The sequence below is a fragment of the Cnephaeus nilssonii genome (assembly GCF_951640355.1).
Source record: "Cnephaeus nilssonii genome assembly, chromosome: 15".
Lineage (NCBI taxonomy): Eukaryota > Metazoa > Chordata > Mammalia > Chiroptera > Vespertilionidae > Cnephaeus > Cnephaeus nilssonii.
In genome coordinates, this window is record NC_137086.1 from 22,689,509 (window position 1) to 22,708,930 (window position 19,422).

The following is a 19,422-nucleotide window of genomic DNA, read 5'->3' on the forward strand; positions in this document are numbered from 1 at the left end:
CATATATAATCTGTGAGGCATTATGTAACTATTACACCATAATCATCAGTGTCAAAGACCTTTTATAAAAATTGACAATACGATTCTGGTAATTCACCAATGTCTCCAGATCCTTAAATACTGTTCTAAGAAACAGAATTTTACTGTGGTTTCCTTAATGAAATGATCTTTCCTACCATAATGTGAGACATTTCAAATGCTATAATTTATCATTCTTTACAAGTTAGGTCATAGTAACTGAACAAGTTCTTGTACTCTCTAAAATATTCTCACTCAGAGTTACCATGGTAACATTGAGACAGTTTTATTTCAGATTTATACATGAATTTCTTGAAAATTGATCAGAAAGATAATCAGTCATTTCGTATATACCATTTATATACAATCTATGTACAACATTTGATCCCTAACAATATGTAATATAGGTGTTTGTATTCATCAGCATTCTTTCTCTTTACAGTTCAAGAACATGAACTCCCAGTGTGTAACCCTGTTCTTCTGAGAGTAAACGTTGTCAGTTGAGCATCTTGTCTACATGGACTTTCAATAATAGCTGCTCCCCAACCTTAAAGATGTCATTTCTCAGTGCAAACACTTTAATGATATTTAATTTTAATTTTATAAGTAAACTAAGCGGAAGTAAAAAATAGCCAGCTAATCTTTAAAAACATTACAAGAGGTGTGTCTGATGTGCTGTGTTCTCAGTTCAGCCATTCCTGAAGTTCTTCATTGTAACCCTCCATAAAATCACTGAGTGCTCTGTACCTGTGGTCTTTGTCATCCAACATCTGTCCACCATCCTCTCGATGTCATCAGGTAACTCAGAACCCTCACGTGGACGTGTGCACATAATTATGGGTTTTTAAGTGGTAATGAAAGCATTCTTACCCAATTCTGCATGATGCTTTGCTTTAACCACTCCCTTTTCTGCTACTTAGTAACTATTCAGGATTCTTTTTACTGAATCCTTTAGCAAATGCAAGCATAACTTTTTAACCGACCTATTTTTCTCTCTAAAGCAAAGAAATAGTACAGTCTCCATAACTTTATGAAGTATTATTATCTACATTTTGGACTGGCTTAGTCACAATTTCTAAATACCACATGTCCCTGCAACTTGGAATAGCATTCATGGATCCAAGGGCACAAAATGAATCTTAATGGTTTAAAAGACTTCAGATGTGCTGTTAAGACAGAAACACGAGGCATTCTTATTTCAGACATTCAACACAGCCAGGCACCTCTAGGAGCTTCAGTTCCATTCTCACAGCAATGTGCTTTACTATCTGCTAATGAGATGATCCCGTGCTTTAAAAACAACTGTTCCTAGGAGGACAAGAGCTGGGATGAATGCATACAGAATCAGGAAGTCTGCTGTGAATCTGGATGTTGCACCCGGGCTGATTCTCTCAATGAATTGGAGTCCTTGATTGAAGGCACACATTGGATTAGCTGTCACAGAACCATTTGAGCTGCCTGCCGGGGAAAAGATCGACATTGTGAGATATGGGCCATCGGTAAATACTTGGTGATTAAGAAGTAATTTCGTAAGCAAGTATTTACCAAATGCCCACTAAGTGCTTAGCACCCTGCTAAGTACCCTTCTTCATGAGAGACGCAGACATTTGACACAGCCCTGAAATCATTATTAGATGAAGCAATAATGAGTGTTCTGGGCCTTGGCTCCATTTGAAGTTGGAAATTGGGTTCCATTTGGGGTGTATATTCATTTCCACAGCACTGATAAAAATCATAATCACTTAGGACCACTTAGCACTGAATATCCAGATTACTGCTGTTATCACCTAAAGATATTTAAAACAACTATTACATTCTGCCCTTCAGTTGCCTTCAGAGAATGGCCTGGATTTCCAATGGCCAGGAGGACCTTGTTAGGCTCTCACTGCCCTGGCCCCTGGCTTTACTCGGCTCTATACTATGGACATTTGGGGAATAAGAAGCCACTGCACCCAGCTTCAACCAGCTCAGTAGAAACTGATTCCATCAGAGTATGCTAGAGTTTACTTCAGTGCATCAGGTCTGTCATTATCATCTATCTATGAGAGAGAGAGAGAGACATCAATTTGTTGTTGAACTTATTCATTCATTCTTTGGTTGATTCTTATGTGTAGCCTGACCAGGGATCAAACCCAAAACCTTGGTATATCGGGACGATGCTCTAACCAACTGAGTTACCCAAGCTTCAACTATTGACCTTTGACAGGTGTCTAACTTGACCACTGCTTATTTTCTTTTTAAAAACCAAAGAAAATGTTACTAAGCTTTTATTTCAAAACAAAGTTTTAAGTCTATTATTACAAAACATATCTTTTATTTTAAAAATGCATTTCCCTCCGGAAGTTGCTTCCTCAGAGTGATATGTACAAATAATATTTCAAAATAAAATACTTACCACAAGTGAAATTCCGTCCATAGAATTCATTGACTACAAGAATCTCACAGCAGTATTTTTGGAATGTAAAATAAGTGAAGATTTTAAAAGGAATGGGCATTTCTTGTATGTTCCTTAAGAAAAAAAGAGAGATGAAATTCAGTAGGCTTTGGCAATAGTCCGACCAAATGAAAGAAAGGCAACCCTTATTTTATGTTTGCCAACACAAATACAGCTTTTCATCTCTCATTATAAAAATGATGCTTACTATAAAAATGTCAAACAACACTGAGAAGTATAAATAAATACCACTGCCCAGAAATAACTACTGTTCACATTTTGGTGATACATGTGACATGTGTATGTGCATTTATAAGATTTTACATAAATGGAATTAAACTCTTTACATAAATGGAATCATGCCCTTTCTTAACCTGCTGTTTTTCAACCAAACGTGTCTCAAATATCCTTCCAAGTCAGTAGGCATAGCATTCTAACATTTTTAATCACAGATTGGTGGTTGATTATAGTAGAAACCTTAACAATCAATCCCCTGATGATGGATTGGTGTTCAATATTTTTGGTAAACACCATTGATATAAATATATAAAAAAGCATACCTAGTGCGCATCACATTAGAGGAGGGTTTCTGTGGTTAAACATACTTGAGGGTGCTAGTGTGTGAAGAACTAAACTACCATACAAGGTGCAAGGATGGAGAGAGCAAGCAGGGAAAGTGGTCATCCATTTGTTCACATAATTCAAATATATCTTGCAAACCTAATTGGGCTGGTCACTGAGAAGAACTATGATGTTGAATGAGACACAGATGCTGCCCTCAAGGGTTGACAATCTATTAAAAGAAGACTGCAACACGAGTCTCAAAGAGAAAACAAAGGGAGAGCTCATGATGTTGAATGAGACACAGATGCTGCCCTCAAGGGTTGACAATCTATTAAAAGAAGACTGCAACACGAGTCTCAAAGAGAAAACAAAGGGAGAGCTCACCTAGCCAAGGGAATGATGGGCAGGCTTCGTGCAGGTGGCAAAGGAGACCAATGGGATAGTGAAGGGCATAGGAAGAGAACCAGGCTGGCAGAGAAGCTCTGGAGTACTTTCGAGAGGAACCACAGATCTAAATTTATTGATATGGCACTGTCCACATTATATTGTTAAGTGGGGGAAAAGCATGCATACTTTATCCCTTCACAATAGTATGATCTCATTTTTATTAAAAATTACATAAATGTCTAGGAAGATTCACAACAAAATTTAACTCTGGATTGTGATACTTTAGGTAACTTTTACTGTTTTCCTTACAATATTTCGGAATGATGTTCATCCCCCGCCCCTGAGAACTTGCATGATTTTGTAAGCGAGAACAACTGTGAAGGTATTTCCAATTGTGTTTAAAGGAAAAGGCAGCCAAACGCTCAAATGTTGCAGGCACTCAGCCAGGAAAGATGATGACTTGAGGGAAAAATATAAGGACTGGGAGGTTGATGTGGTTTTCAAGAGCAGAGAGAATTTCAAGAAGGGAGTGGAACCCAGGTAAAGTGTTGGGATGCTGAGATTTTGCCAAGAACCTAAGAGCATTTGTTAATGTTGGCCACTGCCTCTCTTTTAAGAACAATTAATCCCCTTTTCCTACAAACCAAATACATGAAATACTGCCAGATTGACTGGAGCCCGTAATGATAGAAATATGAAACAGAAGATACTGCCCAAGGTTGGGTCTATACTTTGCTGGCTTGATTCTGTGACCTTGGGATGATTTGATTTGTGCATTTTTCATAGATGCTAGGGATCAACCTAAGCACCATAGACAAATACAATGCAACAGCGTTGTTATAAAAAACAAACAAACCTCCGTGACTGATCAATCCCCAGCTCATTTCGCTTTATAATACCTCACCTCTGTATAACTCCCTACAGCTTATGGAGTGTTTTCATATTGATTGTCATTTGCTTCTCATGATCCCTTAGGCAGCTGGCTCCACTTTGTAAATAAGCAGTGCCTTGCCCGTGGCCGTTGGCAGTGAGGTGGCGGAGGAAGTCTCTGACTCCAGGGCCAGTCCTCTCTCAGGGAGCCACAGCGGTGTAGCTGGAGCTGAGCTAGGTCTGAGGTTAGTTTTCTCCCTGAATGTGGATTGCTCTCAGAGTTAAATAATTAAACATACAAATATAATGCAGCTTTTTTTGTTTATTTGATTTTTAAGTAAAAAAACAGCATCTTCATTTTTCCTCCTTCATTTTACTTACTAGATCTACTTATGTCACTTGCCTGGGATCACTTTTAACCTTCTAAACTTTTCTTTTATTCCTGCTACTACTTTTGCATGTATTTATTTTTTATTTAGACTATTTTTATATCATTCTATTTATATCTTTTTAATATAAAAATTTATATTGTATATGCTACTTTTCTTTTTTAATTTATATATTTTGTTCTTGGTTATAAAATGATGCCTGTCCAGTATAGAAAATTCACAAAATATAGGAAAGAAATAAAAACATGTCACCCAGAGCTAATTGCTGTTAACTTTTGTTGTGTGTCCTAGTTCTGATGCTTGCTTGCAGTCTGTGATCCCACAGGCTCTTTTCTTGCCTGCTTCTTTTTACTCCTAAAGAAAGTGAGGGCTGAGAACTGGAATAGAGACTCACCAATGCAGAAGCAGACATGAACTAAATGCGTGCTATTTAGCTTATAACATAGGCTGTGCGTTTTTCTGGATTGTTTTTCTTCCTGTTATTATAATGGCTTATTACCTGTGAATCATATTGATAATGTGCCTAAATTGTCATTTCCTGATTCTCAGTGTGACGATACCTTATTGAACAAATACTGAACAGTTTAAGGTCTACACAATAATGATTAGCAAGCACTATAAAACCCCAGACTATAAGGTGATACCTTTAACTAGTGTCACATAGCTCTTCTCTGGAATTTCTTAGTAATAATCACTATCAGTTGATCATTAACAACAAGTCATACAATCTAAATCCTTTGACTTGTGGTAGCTTACCTTACGAGTCCGGATCCCACCAGCACCCCAGCGATGCAGAGCAGAGCCACTATACTGTTGACCACATTTGGGTTTTGGACCACTCCAAGTAGCACGAGAGTTAGAAATTCACCAATTAAGTGGGGGGGCAGGAGAGCAGCAGAGAAATAACCAAATCTGGCAACCTCAGGGTATAAGCCCAGAGTCCTAAAAACACACAGGGTCTTTAGTTTCTCTCCAAGGGTTATCATTTAAGAAAAATACCATGCTTGCCTTCTATGAATGAGTTCGTGGTGGTTAGTGGTAGAGAAGAGTTTGCAGGGCAAATCAGACTCCCCTTTGAAAGGCCTTTCGGGAACAGAGCCAACATTTGAGACCACTTATTATCGCCAGTTGTCTCTGTTGGCTCCAACTCAATGAGAGCCTTTTCCCTTTTACGGCTCCTTCAGTTCTCAGAGGAAAAGAGTCACAGCCAACTACAATGAGTAGGGGTATTGGACCCTCCTGGCTTCTCCATCAATAACCACGTTCTGCCTTGCTAGCACCCCTCCTCCCCAAGCTAGCCTACTACCCTAATGCTAGGGCTCACCCAACCTCTGCCACGTCCCATTATCAAATCCACTTCAGCCCCTTAGCCTGGCATTCAGCACCTCCCCTACTGGGCTCTAAGGCCAGCAGTCAGGTTTTCCACGACTTCTCCCAACCCTTCATTCCCCACAGTGCAACTGAAAGTTCTTCCGTGTTTTTGCTTCTGAACCTACGCCCCTGCTGCGCCTTCCCCCATTAGGCCCTTGTTCCTGATTCCATCTGTTGAAATGCTGCTGTCTCTCAAATTCTCCTCCATCAAGCCTCCAAGAGCCCCTCCCCCCACCCAACCAAGTAGACTCTTGGTCTCATCTGTAATTAACTTGGGATAAAGGATGTGAGATGGGGAAGGCCACCGTGCCTCAGTTTCCTTGCCTACAAACAAGGATAATTATATCAGCTTTATAGAATGGTTGCAAGGATTACATGAAATAATATATTTAAAGCTCTCAGTGCCTGTCATAAAGCAAGTTCCTGATAGGTTAGCTATTACTATTATTTTTATTATATTCCTTAGCATGGTATTTGTGCTTCCTTGTAATACTAATCTTAAACTTTCTTGAATTAAAGTTATTTGAAGATTTGCTTATGTCCCATACCCCATTACTTGGAACACGTTAGGGCCAGATGTGTTTTGGTATGTGGCAATTTACAGATTTGGGGGAGGTTTCGCACTGTGTAGTCCACGCTTGCTGTAGTGGGACCTGGGACTCCACCGGTCACCAAGCACGTTAATATTCCTACTAAACAGCAGTGCCGATGGCAAAGTACAAAGAACCTCAGGGCTCTCTAGCCTGGAGCTCCCCCCCCCCCCCGCCCCACTCTCCGGGTCCCACTGGCTGTCTGGGCCCTCAGGAGGTCAGCGCACACCCCTTACCAGTAGCTCACGCTGCTGAAGATCACGGTGGCAATGACGCTGAAGGGGAGGACGTGCAGCACATAGGCCAGCAGCATCTGCCACTTCTGGTACAGGCCGTCCTGGCTCTCCTGGTCACTGACGGCTCGCAGCACGGGAACTGGGCACGGAAGGCAGGTTGCAGAACAGTCGGTCACCACACAGCTGAGGGAGGGAGGGCTAGCCCAAGCTGCACTTGAGGTCTGCTGGAGCTGGACCGTGAGGACCAGCTGGGCTCTCAAGTTAGCGAACGAGGGGAGCTGCCGTCCCGGGAGTTGATTAACTCCACCCTAGAAATCTACACTCGATCTGAATGACAGCACGGTTGCAAATCTGTCATAATTTATTTCCTTCTCCCTACTGTGGGGGAAGGGGTGTCACCAATTCATGAACGCGCACGCAAAAGGGGCACAAATGAGTGATGCGAGTCACTTTGTCCTCTCGTTGTGCAGGACCTTGGCACAGAGCATCAAGCAACTAGGTATTGCTTCTGAATTCCCACTGACTGGGAAAATCAGGTTCTGGCTGTCTTACAATGGGCTTCAACAAGAAGGTAGCAGCACAAAGTTGGCCAGGTATCTGGGCCCCCTGGACTGCACATCCTACTGGCCAAGATGGGACACTAGGGATAACCTTTCCAAACCTTGCCCATCAGTACCTCATACTTTATGTTTCCCTGGATCCTCGGGGACCCTCAGACATGCCCTTGGTTGAACACACTAAGGGTGAGGAGCTCAGCCGTTGCTTTTCCCCAGAGAGAGAATCTGGAGAAGGCCAGGTTGAGCTCAGAGAAATACCCTGCTAATGGTGGAGTCTTGCAAGGTGACAGCCGGAGACGGGAGATATTCAGGGAGAGAGGAGCTTCCCCCTCCCCCAGCTCCAGGGCGCACCTCCTGGGCACGGCACTTACACAGATTCACTGCGTTGAGCATGCCTGTGTATGGCATGGCACCCACAAACTGGTACAGGAGACCCACGCGGTCCTGGAAAGCACCTTTGAGCACATCGTTCTGGACCCGGACAAGGAAGAAAATGACGAACAAACCCATGATCAGATTCTGAACCAGACGCATAACCACTGCCAGCTTATTTCTCATTAAGTTTCTCGTCACTCTCCTGAAAGACAACCCCGTTTTAATTCCTGTTCTTTCGTTGGTGGATAGAAGCACCTAAAATGGGGTGAGTTTCTTACCTCAAAAGAACACACAGTTTAGAAAGCGTTCCAGGGGAGTCTCTGGTTTTGAAAGGAACCATTGGTAATGTTCTCAGGTGTTTTGTTCTTTCGATAGTCTCCAAGGTTTTGTGATAAATTGCTGATTCTCTGTAGGCAGATCCTATCAATTGGACTCTCTTGTAGGTTTCCATTTCCCGTTCTTTGCTTTGGGTATCCACTGATGTCAGGTCCACTAAAATATTTTCCCAACAGAAATAACCCATGTGTTTTTAAATGCACATTCATACACAATGGCTAATATTCTAGGTTTCATCATCGGTCTAGGAGTACTAGCTGTCATACTTCATCCCGCCAGAATAATACCTGTTGTTAATGCCCACCTTTAAAGTCAGAATGTGTTAAAACTACCACCAGGGCCATAAGGACCCCATGGGGACTGTATGGGAGAATTCAGAAGCTCAGCTAATTTTTCTCTGACAAAGAAGGCATGCCCCGATTTAAAAGAGATCCCCCATTTCATCCTGATAGGTTAGGGCAAGTTCATTGACCCAGCCAAATTAATTTCTTAAGGATTAAAAACACCCAAACAAAAGCAAAACTAAAATCCAGTAGTGCTGGTGTCATCCCGGCAGAAATCTGAGATGATGAAGTCGTTTCTCATGGTGGGGACTGTGAATGAAAAACTTACTATAGAAATCAAACGGGTTTGAATGTTCAGGACAAGGGTAACCACAGCCACTGAAGAACTCAAGCATTTCCACCGGCGTCCCGCAGAAAACCAGCTCTCCGAAGCTCAGAATGGCGATTTTGTCAAAGAGCTGATTGAACAACAGACGGTGATCAGTGTGTAATCAAGTCAGCACACCCTTATGAGAACAGTCCCAAGCAGTCCGTCCTTCGATGACCTCAGCCATGCATCAGTATTCTTACTGCATCCCAGGGGGACACGCAAAATGCACCCCTATTCTTTTCGGTGTGGGTGCCCCTGAGCATCCAGCCTGTGCCCAGGATCACACCTGGACCTGATCAATGGACCGGGGTTTGAGTCCTAGTCGAGCCACTGAGTGAGTGCGTCACCTTGGACAAAATATTTTTTTAAATCTTAGATCCTCATCTATAAAAGGCAAATAATAGATCCCTAAAAGGGTCCTGGGAGGATAAATTGAAATTTTAGGGGGAAAAACTGTGATTTAGTGTGTGTGGGGGAGAAACAGTCTTTGAAGCCAACTGGACTTCCAATTCCAGCTTCTTATTAACTGTGTGACCATCGCTCAATGTGGTATCATTTCTAAGCCTCACTCTTCTCTGTAAAGTGGGAAGACTGACATGCACCTCACGGGATGGTTGTGTGGGTCAAATGAGCAGGTGCTGAAGGAAGTGAGCTTCCTTCCTTTGCCCTTCCCATATCGGCAGCTACTGGCTCCAGCTGCTCTGGATGGCGAGTACTAACTAATCTCTACCCCGTGCTCCTCAGCACAACCCACACGTGCACCACCTTGGGCGAGCTGAGCAGGAACAAGAGACGTGCCCTCACCTGGAAGAGCTCGGAGCGGGGCTGGTGGATGGTGAGGATCACGATGCGGTCCCTGCGGGCCAGCTCTGCGAGGACCACGACGATCTGGTTTGCAGTCATGCAGTCCAGGCCTGTGGTCGGCTCATCAAACAGCATGACCGCTGCCGGCAAAGAAGGGGCAGGCGTCAGAGTCACTCGTCAGAGTCACTCGGCATTTTGAACCGTTCCAGCTGTGGCACCCCATCCAATCAGTGCACGGTGAGAGGCACCTGCATGTAAGCTGTCTTTCAGCCGGAGCCCGGGAGAAAGGACCCGGCCTAGGAGGGACTAACGCCCAGCTCCGGGGCACACTTCAGGCGGAATCCTGGAGGGAGCAGGGCAGCGGCCAGACCAAGCCTCGCTCGCACATGGTTCTATGGACCACTGGGCTCCGTCTGGGGGACCCTGAGGACAGGGCTGGCAGGCTGGCACCATGTGGTTTTAAAAGGCTGCTTAAAAACACACCGCGTTTCATGCCTAGCACTTTCCCACACTAAAAAGGTCTTTGCACTGCAAAAAACCCCGAACCCATAAAACCAGGTTCGAAGTGGGTGTTTGGCTTTTTTTTTTGGTTAATCCTTACCCAAGATATTTTCCCATTGATTTTCAGGGAGAGTGGAAGAGAGAGGGAAAGACAGAGAGGAACATTGATGTGAGAGAAACACATCGATTGGTTGCCTCCTGCATGGGCCGGGCCGGGGAGGAGCCTGCAACCGAGGTCCATGCCCTTGACCGGAATTGAACCCGGGACTCCTCAGTCCACAGGCCGATGCTCCATCCATTGAGCCAAACCGGCCAGGGCGTGTTTGGGTTTTTTTAGGGGATTTAACTGTCATTTATTTCTACCCCAAAAGTGGCAAGGGCTCTTAAGAGCATCTCTCTTCTTTGCCTTCAAGTGACCTGGCACCGTCGGGAGGGCAGGCAGTCGTGGTCTCCCCAGTGAGAAAAAGTATCCAGAGGCAATGTGTGCTCTTCCAGGTTTCTGTAGAGGTACCGCCTCCCGGGGCGACGGGGAGAGTGACCAAACCAGCCAGGGGAGCCCTCCCCCCAACACAATCACTTTTAAGTGTTTCCCTCCACACCCTGCTTTACTTCCTGCCATTTCATCAATACTTCCAGTCACTTACACAGCAGACACAGTGGCACTGCTCCTGGAGGAAGTGGGGGTGCACAGGGCAGGACCCCCTAACTGAACATCAAAACACAAGTGAGTGCTTCTGAGTCCCAGAGCTGTTTGGGGTGCACAGGGCAGGACCCCCTAACTGAACATCAAAACACAAATGAGAGCTTCTGAGTCCCAGAGCTGTTTGGTACTTGGATGAGGAAGGAGGATCAGGAACTACAGAGGACTTTCAAGAACACCGGGTCTCTGGTTTGAAGAACCTGTGCAGACCCCTTTGCCAATGGAGACTGTGGGGAAAGGGCCTACTAGGGAGAAAGGGCCTGAGGTGGAAGACAGCCGGGAGCAGCTCCTGGCAGTTCGGGTCCCACTCACTGGGATCCTGGAGGAGCTGGGCTGCGATGGAGACCCGCCGCCGCTCGCCAGTGGAAATTCCCCCGAAGTTGTAGCTGCCGATCAGTTGGTCGGCCACGTGGCTCAGACTCAGCTCGGCCATGACCGCCTCCACCTGCGGGAGACAGAGCCCGGGAAGGCCGGTCACCGCGGGGCGGCTGTTCCACTCTCGGCCTGAGGGTGGCAGGAGAGGCCACTGTCAGCCTCGCCCCCCGCGGAGAGCCCGCCTATCGCAGGAAAATCCAACTTGGCTCTAATCACAACATAATCCATGCAGCTGATTAAAATAAACAAGATGAATTGTCTTTAAAAAAAAAAAGTCCTTAGAGCAACAACTGCTTCCCTTTGCTTCCGAGAAATTCCCCAGGAGACGGGGGAGATGTCCCCGGACGCCTGTGTTCAGAGAGGCAGGCGGTCCAACCCACACAGAGAAGTCCCCCAAAGGCACAGGCACAACACAGCCTGTTCCTTTAATGTTTGGTTTTCCAAACTTTATTAGATTTTTCAAATCCCGTTTGGTCTGAAATAAACCTGATTTCCCTTCTGTAACCCAAATAAGACCTGGGAGTCCCCTGTGGTCCAATCTCAGTGCGGTTTTGCATCAAAGAACTATAATCCAGCTATCGAAAGCAACGAACAGTAATGCCAATCTTCACCTGAATCTCTTTAAGGACTTAAAAGGGGACTCAGCTAATAACCCACAGCCACACTTCTTAAAACGTCTTCTCCCCCAATGCTCCCCGGTCTACTTATCTTATACCCTGCAGCTCCCCGAAACCTCTCCTTACTCCGCATTCTCAGCTCCCCACAACCGCTAAAAAGATTCCGTACTGACTCTCTAATCACAAGGTGGTTGTTTTTCCCTCCCTCGCCTTCCTCCCTGAGCTTATCCCCTCTCCAGGGACCCTCCAATGGTCTCTAGTCCTGGCTCTCCCCTTACCAAGTCCCCCTCCGTGGGCAAAGCAGAAAGAATGAACTGAGAACAGTGACTTATATGGCAGTGAGCTTTGTTCCCCTACACCTCTAATGAGACTTTTACAATGAGAAAAGAAAGCACTGCATTAAAAAAATAATAATAATAAATAACCAAACAAGCTAGATTGGAGTAAAAGGGGGTGAGTTATGGAACAGTGTTCCAGAGGACACAGGGGTGGGATCAACAGCGTCGATGCAGCTTGGACCAAAAGAAGGAACACATCTAAACAGATACAAAGCAGTAGGGGGAGGTTAAACATGCACAAATAAACCAGGGTGTTCTGTTTCTTTCAGACTGTTGTTAAAATTCAGTGTGCGTGGCACACTCACCCCACACCTCAATGAGGACCAGTCCCATTTCACGTGCTCCAAGCCACGTGGGACCAGCGGCTGCCACACTGGGCGGTGCAGGTCTAGACTCAAAAACAAGGCTGTGACGAGGGAAGAGGGGGGATTGGAGGGAAGAGTGGGTGCGAGCCCCTGGGTGCCCCAGCTGGGGGGGCCTGGGAAACCCTGGCCCCCAGGCCAGGCTGCGGGCAGGCGGACAGGCGGCACCCACCTTCTTCCGGATGAAGGCCCGGGAGGCCCCGCGGATGGCCAGCAGCGCCGTGTAGCCCAGCGTCTCGCGCACCGTGAGGCTGCTCAGCAGGGTGTCGCTCTGCGGGAGAGGGGGCGTCAGTGTGGCCCCCCGCCCCGCGGCCCCGGCCGGGCGGAGACGTGCCCACCTGCAGGACGTAGGAGAAGCAGTCCTGGAACTGGTCCCTGCGCAGCGCCTGGCCGTTCACGCACACCTCCCCGAGCAGGGTGCCCCGGCGCCGCAGCCTCCCCGACACGGCGTCCAGCAGCGTGGTTTTCCCGGAGCCTGGGGGCGAGCAGAGAAGGCCCTGGGGCGAGTCCCGCACGAGGCAGCCACGAGCTCCCGAGAGCCTCCCAGCCCGACCTGCTCTCTCGTGAGCCCCGTGAGGCAAATTCTGGTGGCACGAATGAGCCTGTCCTGCTTGTCGCCTGAGTGACAGGAGGCACAGCCATCTCTCTCATCCTGGCCTTGGCCCGTTTATTTGCTTTTAAAGCCGATTCCCATGGAAAAATACAGTGTACGTTCAAAATAAAAGGAAAACCAGGATTTTATTATTATTTTTTTTGAAACATTTGGTCCTAAGACATCTGAATTTCTTTTTGTGGCTCCCTGGGATTGTCAGGTGGTTCCTAAAAGTAGGGGACACTGCCTGGAACCCCGCTAATCAAGGGTGTCCTGAGGACCAGCCACATCAGCATCACCTGGGCACTCGTGAGACGTGCGGACTCTCAGGCCCCGCCCACAGCCGCTGAATCAGGTGCTGCGTTTTAACAAGATCCCTGGGTGAATCCCATGCATATTAGCGTTTGAAAAGCACTAGTTTAGCGAGTTCTCGGATGAAACCCTGTTGGCCTCAGCCTAGTATACACAGTCTTGGGCCTAACCCAGCAGGCTGTTGCTCAGAACTTTCCCACTGGAGAGCTGGAGTGGACAAGCTGCCTGAATGGGGTGGCTTGTGCAACCCTAAAGAGAAGATCTTTAGTTCAAATATTTGTAAGGAAATTGCTTGTTGCTTTGGGGGAGTACAAAGATGAAGAAGCCACACTCCCGTAGAGTCATCTTCTTTTCTAACCCCAGGACTGACCAAGCTCAGAATTAGCCCCCACCTGTTCGGGTAGAGGTCAATGTGGGGAGAGAGGAGAGTGATTGCAAAGAAACAAAGGTGACTTAATAGGGGCTGTCTTTCCAAATGTGCCCGGAAATGTCCCAGTCACCTTATTGGACCTTGTATGTGGATCTCTAGCCTTACAGTTCTGGGGCCCAATCTCAGTTCTGACAGAAGCTCTGAGTGTCCAGGAGCCTGGATGCCAGTCCCATCACTACATCAAAACTGGCCTCCCCAAGAGACATATGAAAACCTGCTCAAAGTCACTAATTATCCAAGAGATGCAAATCAAAACGACAATGTGGTACCATCTCACACCTGTCAGAATGCCTATCATCAACAAATCAACAAACGACAAGTGCTGGCGAGGATGCAGAGAAAAAGGAACCCTCGTGCACTGCTGGTGGGAATGCAGACTGGTGCAGCCACTGTGGAGAACAGTATGGAGTTTCCTCAAAAAAATAAAAATGGAACTCCCATTTGACCCAGTAATCCCACTTCTAGGAATATATCCTAAGAAACTGGAAACACCAATCAGAAAGGATATGTGCACCCCTATGTTCATAGCAGCACAATTCACCATAGATAAGATTTGGAAACAGCCTAAGTTCCCATCAGCAGATGAGTAGATTAGAAAACTATGGTACATTTACACAATGGAATACTATGCTGCTATTTAAAAAAAAAAGGAATTCACCGAGGCCGGTTTGGCTCAGTGGATAGAGCATCGGCCTGCGGACTGGGGGGTCCCAGGTTCGATTCTGGTCAGGGGCACGTGCCTTGGTTGTGGGCGCGTCCCCAGTGGGAGGTGTGCAGGAGGCAGCTGATTGGTGTTTATCTCTCGTCGATGTTTCTAACTCTCTATCCCTCTCCCTTCCTCTCTGTGGAAAATCAATAAAATATATTAAAAAAAAAAAAAAAGGAAGGAATTCTTACCATTTGCAGCAGCATGGACGGAACTGGAGAGCATTATGCTAAGTGAAATAAGCCAGGCAAATGAAAGAAAAATACCACATGATCTCACTCATTTATGGAAAATAAAGAACATTATAACCTGATGAACAAAAAGATAGATACAGAGGCAGTAAATCACCGAACAGACTGTCAGATTACAGCGGGAAGGCTGGGGAGTGTTGGGGAGGGAGGGAAAGAGATCAACCAAAGGACTTGTATGCATGCATATAAGCACAACCAATGGACACAAGACACTGGGGGGGTGAAATGAGGGCATGCGATAGGGGGTAGGGGATGCTGGGGGAAGGTCAATGGGGGGGGGGAGATATATGTACTACTATATGTAATACTTTAAACAATAAAAAAAGAAAAAACATTAAAAAAAAAAACTGGCCTCCCTACAGTCGGTCATCAAGGCGACTTCCCTGTTGCCAAACACAGAGGGCATTTTCCAGTATGTTGCACAATACTGTGAACACAGGATGTCCCCAAAAATGTAAACACACTTTAACAGCTGATAGCTCAATTTTGAAAATTGAGTGTATTTTAATAAACGCTGCCTTTATAGTTATTCAAAGTGTGTGTATACATTTTTGGGGACACCCTAGATATTTGATCCCACTGACCTGTGCACTTAAAAATGATTAGGATGTGCCATTTTCTGTTATGTGTATTTTATTACAATAAAAAAGGGGGGGAGAAAACCAAAAAAGGTTAATGCCGTACGGGGCAATAAAACCATGACCTTTGGGGTTATCTTGTCTAAAAGGACAGAAATCGTTTGTAACTAGTCTGCTGCGAGGGAACATGCAGCACAGAATCTACGTCCTAATCGATAGCAAATAATGAGTGAAATGGAGTTCCTTTCCCTGGAGTGTTGGGTGACCCTAGGCAAACTTGTACTTGACCATTCTTTAGTGAGACTTTGAACACCTAAGCCATCTTGCGCCTCACCAATAAAGATTTGATAAATAATGCTGCTTTAGATAATGAAGTCATGTCATTTTATGAAACACTAAGAGTAATTCCTAACACTGATTCATTGGCTTATTTATTGATTCAACAAATATTTATTAAGCACTTACTATGTGCCCAGCCCTGTTCTAGTTGTTGAAGATAGAGCAGGGAGAGAGGGAGAGACCTCCCACTCCGGTGGAACCCGCATCTACTGTGAGCCCATGTTCAGAAGCATAAAAGGATGGACACTGTGGTAAAACCACAATTAGGCATCATCAGAAACCAGCCCATGAGCCCCAGACCAAGAACCCCACCCGCTGTCCTCCTGAGATGTGCGTGAGGCATAATATTGGCCTGTGGGACACACCTCTGAGAAGGTGGGTTCAATTCCCGGCTGTGTGCCACATGCCGCCCGTTTTTATCCTACACAAGGGAGGCAACAAGCGACAAGCGATTACAGAAATAACAGCTTTTGTTCTTTTTAAAGAAGTGTGTTATAATTACTAAAAGGAAAGTTAGCCCAGCTGGTGTGGCTCAGTGGTTGAGCATCAGCCTATGAACAAGGTGGTCACAGTTCGATTCCCGGTCAGGGCACATGCCCGGGGTTGTGGGCTCGATCACCAGTGGGGGGCATGCAGGAGGCAGCCAGTCGATGATTCTTTCTCATCATTGATGTTTCTATCTCTCTCTCCCCCTCTCCCTTCCTCTCTGAGATCAATAATAAAAATATGTTTAAAAAATAAAAAATAAAAGTTAGAATGACGCCAGCTGTTATGGTACGTGAATATAGTTAGAAATGGTTAAACATTGGAAATAGAAACAGACAGGAAACCTCAGGAAAGTGGAAGTCTGAGTGAGTGAGTGAATTCCTTTCCATTTAATCTTAACATTGCCTTTGCCAGCCTGTCGTCCACTTACTGTATCGGGGGAGTGGCTATGGATTTCACGCCTCAGGTTGAAAAAGGCTGACCCCGCTTAATTTAATCACAGATTTCCATTACTCTATTAAAGAGAGTAATGCAAGTGGAGAGTCAGGACATGTCAACAATTTGCAAGCAAGTACTCAATCAAGAGGCTGCTCTGGCCCTAGCCAGTTTGGCTCAGTAGATAGAGCGTTGGCCCGCAGACTGGAGGGTCCTGGGTTCGATTCCGGTCAAGGGCATGTACCTTGGTTGCAGGCTCGATCCCCAGTGGGGGTTGTGTAGGAGGCAGCTGATCAATGTTTCTCTCTCATCGATGTTTCTAACTCTCTCTCCCTTTCCCTTCCTCTCTGTAAAAATCAATAAAATATTGTTTTAAAAAAAAGAGGCTGCTCTGTGAAGCCAATATGTCAGAATCTTTCAACCTTAAAATGTGCGGGATAGCCTAGTACAGTGGCCCTTAGGGCCCGTTCACCTGTCCCGCGGCTGCTGAGGGTTCCCAGCTGGGACCTTCCCAGGCAGGGCTGGCAGCCCCGAGGAGTGTGCCTTTGGAGGCTGCACCCTCCCTGGACATTGACGAAGGCAGAGACACACACACAGGGACACTGAATTCAGGCTCAAGTGTAATTATCATGAAAGAGAAGGATGAGCTGGGGAGTGGACACAGCCTCAGCGGAATCTGAATTAATTTTTTAAAAATGAATCTGGCCCAAACCAGTTTGGCTCAGTGAATAGAGCGTCGGCCTGCGGACTCAAGGGTCCCAGGTTCGATTCCGGTCAAGGGCATGTACCTTGGTTGCAGGCACATCCCCAGTGGGGGGTGTGCAGGAGGCAGCTGATCGATGTTTCTCATTGATGTTTCTAACTCCGATGTTTCTAACTCTCTATCCCTCTCCCTTCCTCTCTGTAAAAAATCAATAAAATATATTTTTTTAAAATGGATCTGAAGTAAATATGGTATGTTAAGATTTATAAAGCCAGATGTTAATACATGAGCATTCTTTCATTCTCTATTCTTGCCTGTATGTTTGAAATAGGTCGTGATCAAAAAGGAGAATCTTTGTGATTATTATATTCCTTTTCCTGTCTCTAGGCAGGGTACAGAGCAGCGAAATCGTTTATGGAGCATCCCTGTGTGCCAAGCGCTGTGCTAGGTGTTTGGTGTACCATGAAATATGAATTAACAGCCCGGCCGGCGGCGGCGACAAGTGATAAGTTATTATAGAAATAACAGCTTTTGTTCTTTTTAAAGAAGTATGTTATAATTATTAAAAGAAAAGTTAGCCCAGCTGGTGTGGCTCAGTGGTTGAGCATCAACCTATGAACCAGGAGGTCATAGTTCGATTCCCAGTCAGGGCATATGCCTGGGTTGCAGGCTCAATCCCCGGTGGGGGCATGCAGGAGGCAGCAGATCAATAATTCTCTCTCATCATTGATGTTTCTATCTCTTTCTCCCTCTCCCTTCCTCTCTGAGATCAATAAAAACACATTTAAAAAAAAAAAGAAATATGAATGAACCTACATGTTAGGCAGGACTTTTTCAAGGATCTTTCTAAATATCTCACATGAGTGCCAGGTTGCTTGCATTCACAGTCAGACATGTCACTAGACTTCATTCCAATATCAAACTTATTAGGAACTCGGCTACAGCTTAAACCTGTTTCCTCGATGTGGCGTTCAAGTCAAGCCATGCAGCCGTCTCTGGATCCTCAGCGAGAGTTTAGAGCACGCCCCACGCTTACCTGAGCTCCCCAAGATGCACATGATCTGCCCGCTTTCCACGTACAAGGAGACATCCTTGAGGATCTGCCTGTTCCACCGCTGCCGGCGAGATGCGATGTCCCACCAGGGCCCGACGCGATAGCTTTAAAGGAAATCCCACAAGGGAAAAGCAGAGTGGGGCCTTGGAAGGGGCCACACTTGGCCCCCCAGCACTGATGCCAGTGATGCCTGGACACGTTGCTAAGGGTGCTTCTGCCTCAGGGTCCTCCTCTGCGGGCCCTGGCAAGCAGCGGCCGAGGATCACCTCAGGAAGCACCTGCCGGTAGCTGCTCTGCGCTCCAGCTCTCTCTGGCCGGCTGGGAGGTGGCAGGCAGCTCACTGCTTATCCCTTCGGCTGACCCTGCATTTCTCACCAGTCTTCATTGCACCTCCTGTGGCAAGCACCCCCAATCCCCAAGCCCTCTCCATCCACATCCAACAGGTCGTACACAACGGGGACACCTGGGAAGCAGCAAGGGGCACAGGGGCACAGGGGCACGAGGCAGGGCACAGCTGCCGTGTGTGGCATAGCTGCCAGGCCCTGTGTGGCAGGAGGAGGGGCTGTGCACCCTCGTTCCTCCTTTATCACTGGCAGCCCTTCCCTCCCTTCTCTCCAGCTCGATCCGCTGAAGAGGGAGCCAAAGCCTCCAAACATGCCCCCCATTAGTGAGAAGCCAGCAGAGGGGTGAGTAGGCCGTCGCCCTGGACCATGCCCGCCTTACCTGACGCTGTAGGAGGCATGGAAGACGCCCAGGCTGTGCCGAGGTTTTGACGCAGCTGCAGGGACCTCCTCCGAGGGGCACCGGGGGCCTTTGTTTAGCTGGAGTCCTGAGGACCCCCCGGGGGTCAAGGCTGGGAGCTCACTCATGGTCAACAGGCAGCAAAGACGGGGGAATTTTCTGGTGCCTGACCTCCCGGAGTGGCCTGGGCGGAGGAGCCAGCAGCTGACGGCCCGCCGGCTCCTCACCTGGCCCGGAGTCCCTCGCTGGGCCTGCCCGCGGCGGGAAGGGGCTTGGCCCCAGTGGCATTATCTGATGTACCTTTAGCCTGATCGTGT

The 19,422-nt window shown here is 46.7% G+C and overlaps 2 protein-coding genes across 2 annotated transcripts in view; one reads left to right on the forward strand and one right to left on the reverse strand.

The window, feature by feature from the left end:
* Positions 1 to 1,255, forward strand: part of DYNC2LI1 (dynein cytoplasmic 2 light intermediate chain 1) — a 29,406-nt gene extending 28,151 nt beyond the window's left edge. Inside the window, exon 14 of the mRNA XM_079791542.1 lies at positions 461 to 1,255. The gene's annotated coding sequence lies outside the window, so the exon portion shown is untranslated. The remainder of the gene's footprint in view (positions 1 to 460) is intronic.
* Positions 1,256 to 1,268: 13 nt separating this feature from the next.
* Positions 1,269 to 19,233, reverse strand: ABCG5 (ATP binding cassette subfamily G member 5; the record flags this gene model as incomplete). Its single annotated transcript, XM_079791541.1, has 13 exons — positions 1,269 to 1,472; positions 2,410 to 2,526; positions 5,419 to 5,604; positions 6,860 to 6,998; positions 7,788 to 7,993; positions 8,070 to 8,283; positions 8,740 to 8,869; positions 9,586 to 9,725; positions 11,099 to 11,231; positions 12,651 to 12,749; positions 12,817 to 12,953; positions 18,347 to 18,468; positions 19,088 to 19,233. The coding sequence occupies 13 exons, from the start codon at positions 19,231 to 19,233 to the stop codon at positions 1,283 to 1,285; spliced, it is 1,959 nt and encodes a 652-aa protein (XP_079647667.1). The 3' UTR covers positions 1,269 to 1,282.
* Between the last annotated feature and the right edge of the window lie 189 nt (positions 19,234 to 19,422).